This window comes from Octodon degus, unplaced genomic scaffold, assembly GCF_000260255.1.
Source record: "Octodon degus isolate 3935 unplaced genomic scaffold, OctDeg1.0 scaffold00098, whole genome shotgun sequence".
Taxonomy (NCBI): Eukaryota; Metazoa; Chordata; class Mammalia; order Rodentia; family Octodontidae; genus Octodon; species Octodon degus.
Window position 1 is genome coordinate 5,746,414 of NW_004524674.1, and position 11,167 is coordinate 5,757,580.

Genomic DNA, 11,167 nt, shown 5'->3' on the forward strand with positions numbered 1-11,167 from the left:
AAGTGAGCAGCAACGGCGTAGGTGGAGACACTAGGCAGACTTTTGTGTGAAAAGAGCCTTTGGCCATGGAGCTATGACCCATGACCCCCAACCTACATCTTTGTGGATCCCCAGAAGACGCTTTAAGGGCAAAGTAATCTTTAGGGCTCAACTCTGGATGACTCTAGCTGCCTTGTTTTCTGTGCTTCAAATCCAAAGAGATTGGTTCACTATACCCAACCTCCCACAGATGACAAGAAATCCAGAGGTTAAGTAATCTGTCCAAATTATCACACTAGTCTACAATAAAGCTAAAATTTGATCCTGGATCCCTAATACCATACTGAAGATGTCTTTTAAGTCCCATGGAAAGAATACTTAAGTCTATAGGGACTCACAAAAACTTAGTATATGGGGAGCCTTTGAAATAGGTGGAAGTTGCAGTGGACTGTATAAACTACAAGAATTATCTGTGCCCCTTGGGAGTGCTGAATCAGAATCTCCAGGGACAGGGATAAAAGTTTATTTTCAAAAGTCTCTCTGGCAGTTTGCAGGCACTAGCAGTTTGGGGAAACACTACTAGTTCTCCTGTACTACATCTTAAGTGCTGCAGCCCTGAGGGGGATGAGCCTAGAGCTCATCCAGCCAGCACCCCCCACTCATCAGAGTGCCTGAGGACAGCGCATCAAGAAGCTGGACACCACAGGCCTTCAGGGTAGGAGCTGAAGTCACGAGTCATAGAACAGAGTGCATGGACAGCACATCACCTTGTCAGCCCCATGCCACACGTGGCTAGACTGCCCCCAGTGGACTTGTTCAATAAAAAGTAACACCCCTAGATGCTGGCACTGTTCTAGGTACAAAGGGGGAAAGATGCTTCATGTAAGTGACCACCTACTTCAGGCCCAGAAGGAATGACCACAGAAATGACTGCAGCATCTTGGAGCTAAATCTAGGAGGGTAGAAAGTTGTCTGACAGCAGACACATGCCCCAACGAAGAGTGTAAGGAGGAACAGGGCAGCCCAGACTACAGGCTTCACCAGGCTTGGGCACAGGGTAATGACACTTCCCACCTCGTGGTGCCCCCTGTGGCCACTTTGGGAATCACATCTTGTACTGCCCAAGGTCAGGACCTCCTGCAAAGCCCAGATTTTGCAATTATGTTTTAAACTTCCCTGTTAAACTTGCAGGTCCAATAACTTTCCCATTAATAAGAAAAATCTTAGACAACAGCTGATTACTCATTACACATTTATTGTACATTTTCACAATCTGGATGCGCCACAGAATTGGGGGAGGGGAAGGAAGAGGGAAGGCAGGGGACACTGGGATAATATGGGGGGGTCTAGAACACAGTACCCCCACCCCCAGCATCTCTCCTACCCTTTCACACCACAATTTAGATCTCCCTGCTCCCTCTCCACACAGAACACCTGGAGTGTGGGAGGAAGAGATTGGGGGCCCCCTCCAGTGGCAGGTTAAGGGACTGCATCCTCAAACCCCTAAAATTGTGCCATTTGAAAAGACATTAGACCTTTGCTCTATCACTTCTGCTAATGAGGGGACAGCTCTTTTGCACGCTTGCTCTCTCTGGGCTCAACAGCCCTGGAGAGGGGTGAGAATTCTCATCATCCTGCAAGTCCCATACACACATTGGCAGTGACTAGTACCCCTACCCTGAATACAGGAGGGCAGTCAAAGGAGCTGGGCAGTGATAGGGGCAGCATCCCCCAAACTGGGGAGGAAGATTTCAATCCAACCTCTAACCTCCTGCAGGGGTGAGGCCAGAGATTTCAGGCAGGAGTTGGGGGGATTCTCTGCCCTATCCCACTCCTCCCCAAGGCAGTGATGATCCCCCCACACACACACACATACTAGCAGCCACCCCTCCCAAAAGAAATCAGATTATGGCCAACTCCCAGCTCTCCTCGTGGGAGGAGAAGGTGGATCAAGCAGATGGGAGGGAGGGAGACCCCATGGGAATGTCAATTGAGTGCCCCACATGAAAACTGGGGAGCAGGAATGTACGGAGAGACCCCGAGTGGCAGAATTATTGGTCCATCACAGCACACTAAACTCCAAGACACTTACACACCAGCTGGGGGGAGGGAGGGGTGGGCACAAAAGGTTTGGAAAATGGGGGTAGGAGGCAAACGACTAGAAGGGCTGGGTGTGGGCAATTCTGGGGACCAGAACAGTCTGGTTCCCCGAAAGCCCAGTTAACCCTCCACCTACAAGTAAAGTCGTGCAAATGAAAGTGTGATACAGGGACCAATAGGGACTAACTCCTCAGTAAAAAAGAAACACAAGTTGGAAATTAAAAAAATGACAACTAAAAATTTTTTTAAAGGATGTCAGTATGCAAATGTATGCTAATTAACATGCTGGAAGCTCCCAGACCTTGGGACTCTTAGGACCAAGTGGGGCCAGTCTTGCAGCCTCCCAAAGGATGCAAAGATGCACCGGAGGAGGCCTAGACAGGTGCTTTTTGTTGGGGGTGGGGGTTGCATGGAAGGGAGGTGTGGGGCATCAGTTACAGGAAGGAGGAGGAGAGGGACTATTGCATAGCAGATGCAAATGAAAGGACTTGGGGCTGGACAGGAAGAGAAAAAGGAAAGGAGGGAGGGAGAGAAGATGATAGGAACCTCAGGAAGGGGTGTTAAGGACAACCGGAAAAATCTTCTAGTAATAAAACTACAAACAGACCAAATATATATAATATTATATATGTATAAATAACAGCTGGCTATTTACAGGGGGGCACACACACGGACACACACACACGGATCCAGGGGAGGGGGGGCTGAAAGATATGGCTGAGAGGTGGAGGAACGGCTGGGGGTGGGGGAGAGGCCCTTCTCTAGGCAGGGCTGACTCCTCAGGGATTTAAGTGCTGAAGTAAACTGTGGAGAGAGGGTGAGAGAAAGAAAGAGGGAGAGGGGAGAGGAAGAGAAAGCAGTGTGTCAGGCCCAGCCCTATTCCAGTCCTCCCCACTCCCCAGCTGGCTGATGTGCCTTCCCCTCTCTTGGTCTGTTTCTCCATTTGTAAAACAAAGGGGCTGGACAGGTGGGTTCAGAGTTCCCTTTAATCCCATCAGGACTACATTCCTTAGTCCTCAGGGCATCTAGAATCACAAATGCTCAAATATAGGTAACTGGCTTCCTTGTCGTATCTCAAGCCCCTGGGCCTTTTCTGTCATCTTCTACCCAATTCCAGAATGCCCAGACTAGGATCTTCGGCCCAAAGGGTCCTCAACGGAACACTGGGACCCACTAGCTTTCCTGTTTCTAAAATCTTAAAAGATAAATTAAGGCTGCCATATGTGTCTTTTGTTGAGAAGTAAAAACTAGGTTAATGACCTTCAAAACCCAGAATTCATAGGGAAAACCTCTCCGAATAAAGGGTCCTGGCCACTTGTGCCCAACTCACCGATGATGATGATGAGAATGATGGCGCAAATCACTCCCAAGATTATCATCATCTGGGGGTGAGAAGGACAGTCAGTCAGACAAACCATGACACCTTTACTAGCCCAGCAGCACTCCTCCCTGCCCCTACACTTACCTTGAGGTTTTTCCACCAGTATTTGCGCTTGAGCTTGGCTGCACTTGTTTCAAACTGGGAGGCCCCCGCCTGGAGTGCATCCGCACGGTCGTCCAGCTCCGAGAGCTTCTGGTCCCGTTCCAGGACCTTGTCCACATTCACCCTCATGATGTCCACCACCTGGGGAGGGGCCAGGAGGTGGGGTGTGTAGCAAGGCCCACCTCAACTGAGGCACTTCTTAGTGCTACACATGAGGCATATACCCCGATGCTCCCAAGCTAACATGCCAAGGACACACACAGATCATGCCTAGCACACCTGGGGACATACAAGGAGCACATACCAGGTTATGCTGGTAGGCAGACATCTACATATTACAGCAACACCCTCTAGCCTCAGCAGAGGGCACCTGCCCAGGCTGGACTGAATAGCCCAGAGTCCTTACAGGTTCATGCTCATAGGGCAACACGGATGGAGCATGGCATGTCTTTCTGCCCAAACCCACAGGCGTGAACAGTCATCACACTCAACCAGACTGAGCCCCAAGCCTGTCTGCCAGCCTCAAGGGCTTCCCCCACTGCCTGACAAACTCTCACACTCACCTCATCCACCTGGGCCTGGGTCTGCTGCAGTCTTCGGTTACTGGTGAGGTTTGGAGGGGGCGCGGGGGGGCCGCCCTCCCCAGCCGGGGCGGCAGGGGGGGCGGTGGCAGCCGTAGCAGACCTGAGGAGCAGGAACTGGTTAAGATCCTGGGCCTGGAGGCTCCGGCCCTACCGCCAGGGCTCCGCCCATCCACCTGTCCATCCTTCCTCCCTCCAGTCCTTTTCGGGAAGGCGACCCGAGAGGGGCCCCGGTCACAGATGAACTGCATGACCTTGAGCGAGGTCCCCATCCCCCTCCGGGCCTCAGTTTCCCCGCCTGCCAAATGAGGGCGACCTCACAGACGCGGTCGAGGGTCCACCCGCAAAGACTAGCGGCCGTGGTGACGGGGCGGGGCGGATGGGCACTGGGTCCGCTCCTCTCCCTCGCGGGGCCATCGTTCCCTCCGGCTGGCCGGGACACGAAGCTCCCCGGCCATGCGCGCGCAGTCCGAGTCACCAGCCGGGACCCGGTGCAGGGGATGCAAGGGGCGCGGGCGGGACTCGGACCCTCCCGGCAGCCGGTTCCCGAGGGCGGCGGCCAGCGCGGGGTAGCGCGCTGGGGCCGGCGGGCGGCCGACTCACATGGCGGAGGCAGCGGGCGGAGGACTTGGCAGCGGCAGTGATGGCGGCGGCGGCGGCGGCGGCGGCGGCGGCGGCGGCTCGCGCTAGCTCCGACTGGCGCTGGCTCCCCGGGACTGGAAGATGGCGGCTGCGCGTCACCCGCATCCGGGCTCTGCGGCTGGGGGCGGGGCGCGGCGGGCGGCGGGAGCGGGCGGGGCGCGGCGGGGCGGCCGCGGGTCTTCGGGCTGGACCCCCGGGGCTGACTCGCTGGGCCCCCTGGAAAGCCGCCGCCACTGCGCCCTGTGTGACCACAGCCGGTCACAGCTACCAAGCCTCCTGTCACCTGCCCCTTACGGCGCACCGCAGTCACGGCTCACCCTTCACCCCAAACCACATCCTCCCAGACGGGTGAAACCAACAAACTAGTCCACGGCCCACGCGGCCCCAAGGCTCGTCCAGATCCCGGGCTGGTGACCCTCCTTCAGCACCTGGAATGGGCTGGGGATGGGAAATGAGAAGGGGCCCTTGCAGGTAGTCCGGCAGTGTAGAAGCTGGGACCCAGCTCCAGGGTGGAGTAGAGTGTGGGAACTGACCTCACTCCTCACCCTGCAAGGTGACGTCCCAAGGGAAGCTGGAGGGATGGATGCACATGTAGCACCCCAGTATCCCCCTACACACACACACACACACACACACACACACACACACACACACACCCAGTCCTTGCTTCCTATCAAGTACCCAGGAAGGGCAGACCCAAGGGTTCCTGGTTAGACAATCTGAACAGGCCCTCTAGGGGGCAAATTTAAGACCCCAGGGAGGAGGGCAGGGGTTGACATTGAAGCTATTCGCATTGGGCTGCAGGCTAACCAGAACCTAGCTCTGCCCCATAAAGGGGTCTGCTGCCCTGGCACAGGTCAGGGCTAAGCCTTGGGTCCCAGGTGAAGGGCCTGGATCAAAAGAGAACAGTGGACAAGGGCAGCGCTTGCAATACTCGGGGTATACGTGCCATTTTACATTCTGATTAGCTTCACAGGTGTGACCTTAAGACAGTTTCCACCCTCCCCCAAATTCAATACATATTAGGTGGCGAATGTGTATTTGTTAAATGATACGATCTATCTGGGTGTGGTGGCACACTCCTGTGATCCCAGCACAGAGAGGCTAAGGCAGGAAGATCACCGTGAGTTTGAGGGCAGCCTGGGCTATATAATGAGACTCTGTTTCAAAAACCCAAAATAATAATAATAGTAAACAGCATGATCTGGATGATACAGGACAGTAGTAGATCGTCCTAGGTCTGATCCATCCCCGTTTTCCATTTAGGTGTTTTAAATGGAGCCAGCAGCTGAAAACACTCCCACTAGCTTCTCAGAAAAGATGGGGCCAGTGAACTATCTGGTGGCTGAATAGGGGGTGAAAGAGGTATGGGGGAGTGCTTACTGCATCCCTGGAAGGGGGGCACTTCATCTCAGACACAGACAGGAGCTGGCTGCTTCCCTCCTCCACGGAGGCCTCGCAGGGCCTCAGGGTGTGAGAGCCTCCTCCACTGCAGTGCCCCACCCCCAGCCCAGGGACTGGCTCTGTCACCAGAGGTGTCACTTCCCGGCTGTCTGGGGGAGGTGAGTGAGCAGGGAGTGTGTGCTGGGTGTGGGGATTCAACCCAGTCTAAGATAAAATGCTCTCAGCTGCCTCCCCCTCCTAGGAACAGCCACATCTCCAGTTCTCCTGTGCTGACAGGTGTCTGGGCTGGCTCCGCCTGTGTAAGAAGGAAGAACAGCTTCCATGGGGGTCTCAGATCGCAATCATGCTGTGAGGAGCTGGCTCTTGCTTTTGGGCCCTGAAGCCACTCTACTTTCTAGTCAGAGAACAAAGATGCCAGATCCAGACTTTTAAGTTCAGAAGCCTCAATGTCTGGGTGTAAAATGGGGAGTGGAAGGAGGTAGCACAGACAGAGTCCCCCCCACCTATGCCAACCCCTGGTACTGGGTGGAGGGAACCTAGCAGGGGAACCAGACAAGACAGCGGACTCTGCTTTAGACACTATCGCCCTTTTTCCTGGCTGAGTCCACTGAATGTAAGAGAGACAGAGCCCCAGATACATGGGGTGTGGCTTTGGCAAGCTAGTAAATTGCTTTTGTCAACGAATCCTGGGGACAGCAACCGCACAGTAGAAACAGGGCAAGGAAGAGCCATGGAGGTGGGGACCCAGGAGGATGGGGCTCAGAGAGGCCTCTTCCTGACCCACCTGGCTGCGGTGCTGAGAAACTCCAAATTTAGATCCACAGTGGAGGCGGGAGAAGTGGTGAGGTGTGATGACCGAGAGTTCACCTGGAAATGAATAAGAATGTTTTGTGAAAGTGGTAGAACACAGACCCAAAATACAGGGGAGCTGAACTGTAGAAAGCGGTGTATTGGCACTACTGCAACAGGGGCTTCCACAGTACTGCTTGGGGATGGGTGGCTGAACTTCAACCTCTCCAGCACTGAGGTTCACTCCAAGCAAGCACCTCCAGGACTTGGAGGTGCTCTGAGGACTGGGGCTAGAGAAGGTTGCTATGTCTCTCCCTCTCTAGACAACTGCTGACTTGCAAGGTAGGAGAAAAGAGGCTGGGTGATTCCCTCCTTGACTCAGGGACTTGCTCCAGCTTCCCAAGTCAAACCTGACTGAACTGGTAATTAATTTCAAGGGCCTGTGTGTCCCTCACCAGCGGCTTGTAAAAACTTTGTAATTACTAGGTGCAGTCAAATTGGGCCTGGGATAGGAGCTAGGACCTGAACTCCACCAGTGAAATCACATGTTCAAATCAGAAGAGCTCTGTGGTTGAGAAGGCACCCTCCACAGCCAGCCAAGCTTTGGGCTCCATGACAAAAGGAAAACGTCCAGGACCTCATGTGTGCCAAATGCTTATCCCAATTGCCTAGAATGCGCAACTCACTCTCTCTCTCTCTCTCTCTCTCTCTCTCTCTCTCTCTCTTTTTCTTTCTCTCTCTCTCGTTTGTGTGTGTGTTTATGTGTGTAGGAGAATCTCATTTTTGGAGACTTTCCTCTAATATCTGCTAGTTCCTCTCTCTTCATATTTATTAAGGAGCCACCAAGAGGCCCAGAGGAAGAAATGTGTGTGTGTGTGTGTGTGTGTGTGTGTGTGTGTAGTGGGTCTTTTGGCTTTTTTAGCACATTACAGGTGTGTACCACCATGCCTGGCTTGTCTTAGGAGGATTTTAAAAGGGAACAACTAAAAACTATAACTATGGTTATACAAAGTTGGGAGTATAGCTAGCTCAGTGTACAGCATTTGACTAACCCATGAAACCCTGGGTTTGACCAGCACTACAAAAGAAATTTTAAATATTTAAAACAAGTTCTAGAACACATAAAAAAGAACCCAGCAGGAAGATGGGCCCTGGGCCCCCTGTGCTGGAGACACAGACTTGGACAGGACCTGTGTGCCCAGAGTTCCGGCAGGCATCCCTGCTTGGGCTGGTGAAGATTTGATCACTTGCCGCGAGTTTGAACAGGGAGTCAACTCTTAAAAAAAAAAAAAAAGAATCTACACATCCTTTATTTCCATCTATATTGTATGCCATGCCCAGCATCGGGCCCAGAGTAGCACATGCTCAATAAACACTGGTTTGGCCTGGCAACCGGGAGGTTCGTTCTAGTTCCAATTGTCCCCTTGGAATGGTATTGTGGAGCTTTATCCCTGGGTTTCATCTTGCTTGTTTGTTTTCATTCTCCAATGCCAGGCATTGCACTTGCTTCAGAAGCTACGATAATACACAAGAAAAGAGAGGAAAACACAGTGCGTCTTTGCTGTGATGAACTTAATGATCAGGACACCTGTCAACCAGACTCAGATTTAAACCAAAAAGAATCTGATGGTTCACATAACTGGGTCAGAACTAGAAAGAGCAGGCTGCAAGTACGCCACGGATGTTCCTCAGCGCTGCTTGCCTCAGCCTTTGCGTCACTTCAGGACACTCAATATGTGCAGCTGCATATGCGTACTTGATACAATGTTATTGTTTATACATTTTCTATATATATGTTGAAAATGGGGAAAAGTTCAAAAGAGCATATAAGGCAGGTATAATGGCACAGGCCTGAGATCCCAGTTAACTGTGAGGCTGAGGCAGGACCAGGACCAGGCTGGGCAAATTAGCCAGATGCTGGGTCCAGGCCCCGGCACTGGGCAGGGAGCATAGTTCAAAAAGTCTTTCTCCCTGTATCCCAGCATTCCATCTTCCTTACAACAACCGATCCTCCCAGTTGCCCATATCCCTTTCCAGAGATATTCTTTGCATATATAAACAATTGTGGGCCAGCCAAATAGCTCACCAGATTAAAGTGCCTGCAAGCAGGCGCAGGGGACAGGGGTTTGATCCCCGGGCTTGCAGCAATTGAGACTGGGCATGGTGGCAGGTGCACCTGTAATCCCAGCTCTTGGGAGGCTGTAAACAGGTGAGTCACTCCGAGTCCAATCTGAACATCCTGTAGACCCTTCCCTAAAAAGCACCAAAAAAGGGCCGGGTAGATGGCTCAGTGGAATAAGCGCTTCCCTGGCAAGCATAAAGGCCTGAGTTCAAACCCCGGTTCTGAAAAAAAAAAAAAAGTACCAAAAAATTGTGTTTATAATTTTCCACTTTGTTTTTTCTTTTTATTTTCCATCCAAGTACTATCCTTGCTTAGCTTCCGAGATCAGACAAGATTGGGCGCGTTCAGGGTGGGCGTAGACTTTTCTTTTTATTTCAGTACTAAGGAAGGATTAAACTCAGGGAGGCATGAACTATAGCCCCAGTGCTTTCTTATTTGTTTTAGAACTGGTCTTGCTAAATTGTCCAAGCCAGCCTCACACTGCCAGCCTCACACTTGCAATCCTCCTACATCAGCCTACAGATTATAGGCATATATCTCAGCAGCTTGCTAATTTTCAACCTATGTAAGCAAACTATGCACTATTCTGCACCTTGCTTTTATCACCTAATGTATCTTTTTTTTTTAAGTTACCATTTTTATTTTTTATTTATGTATATATGTGTGTGTGGCCAGCTCAACCCACCAGGGGGCGGGGCTGGCATGTGGTGCTGGGGGATTGAACCATGGCCCCTGTGCTTTGCTAAGCTTGTTCTAAGTAGGTGCTTTAGACCACTGAGCCATCTCACCAGCCCTCACCTAACGTATCTTGAAGAGTATTTCATGACAGTGCACAGAATCCACTTTTGGTGGTTACCTAGTATTCCATCTAGTATATGGCTGCATCATAATTTAAGCAATTCTCTATAGTCAATTACATAGTTTCGGACCTGCTATCCAAAAAGCAAAGAATATGATCTACATATTCCTACGGTACCTATATGCAAATATATAGGGTTAATTCCTACAGACGAAGAGTCTACATCCAAGGCTATAGATGTTTGTTATTTTGGTTGATTGTGATTTTGATGGGTGTGTAACCAGTTTTGTTTACAGTACTAGAGGTTGAACTCAGAGCTTTTGCACTGAGCTACATCTCCCCATCTATTTATTTATTTATTTCATAATACCAGGTTTCAAACTCTACCTTGCACTTGCCAAGCAGGCGCTTAAGCTACTGAGCTATCTCCCCAGCCCCACTGCTATTTTCAAACAAGGACTTGCTAAGTCACTTGTCCAGCCTGAGTTCATATTTGCAGTCTTTCTGCCTCAGCCTCCCAGAATATGCCACCATGCCCAGGTGTAGTACTAGGCTTTACCCCACCAATAAACAGATGAGGCCTGTTCACTCATGTCTTCTCCCATAGTATAGGACTTTTGGCTTATCACAAATATGCTAAGTTCAGGAGCTGGGGAGATGGTTCAGTAGAATAAGTGCTTGCCTGGCAAGCTCAAGAGTCTGAGTTCAATCCCCAGTTCTGAAAAAAAAAAACAAAAAAAAACCAAAAAAAAAAAACTAAGTTCAAGATGATCTGTACTTCTCCTATGGTGAATGAGGTTAGGCATCATTTTAAGTTTTACAGCTCTTTATTTCATTATCTGTGAAATGTCTAGACATTTTTATGTTTTTATTAGATTTTTGGTATTTTCTTACAGAATTCTGGGAAGGCTGTTGTTTTATTTTATTTTGTCTTTTGAGACAGGGTTTCACTATACATCTCAGGTTGGCCTTGAACTCACTTTGTAATGCAGACTGGCATTGAATTTGCAATCATCCTCCGAGCTCAGCTTCCCAAGTGGTGGTATTACAGGCAGGCACCATCATGCTATTTATATTTTCATTTTTAATTAACACATAGTAATTACACATTTATAGGGTCTGGCTTGACATTGTAAAACATGTATACAATGAATAATAAACAGACTAGGTTAACCAGCATATCTATCATGTCAAATATCTACCATTTGTGTTAGAAATTTTCTGAGTAGCTGTTTTTTTTTTTTTTTTTTTTTTTTTTTTTTTTTTTT

At 50.3% G+C, this 11,167-nt stretch overlaps 2 protein-coding genes across 3 annotated transcripts in view; both read right to left on the reverse strand.

Moving 5' to 3' along the window:
- Positions 1-1,214: 1,214 nt before the first annotated feature.
- Vamp2 (vesicle associated membrane protein 2) lies at positions 1,215-4,863 on the reverse strand. The gene is made up of 5 exons (XM_004638445.2): positions 4,747-4,863; positions 4,126-4,246; positions 3,545-3,703; positions 3,410-3,461; positions 1,215-2,883 (listed from the first exon to the last, which is right to left on the reverse strand). Coding segments are annotated over exons 1-5 (351 nt in total). The 5' UTR covers positions 4,749-4,863; the 3' UTR covers positions 1,215-2,866.
- The window catches only part of Tmem107 (transmembrane protein 107), a 16,482-nt gene continuing 10,126 nt past the window's right edge, over positions 4,812-11,167 (reverse strand). The window contains exons 6-7 of one of the 2 annotated variants that reach the window (XR_002822573.1): positions 6,974-7,056; positions 4,812-4,859 (exon numbers count right to left, since the gene is read on the reverse strand). The gene's annotated coding sequence lies outside the window, so the exon portion shown is untranslated. Of the gene's footprint in view, positions 4,860-5,134; positions 5,224-6,973; positions 7,057-11,167 lie in introns of those variants that run through there. The other variant, XR_002822572.1, reaches the window with a different exon arrangement.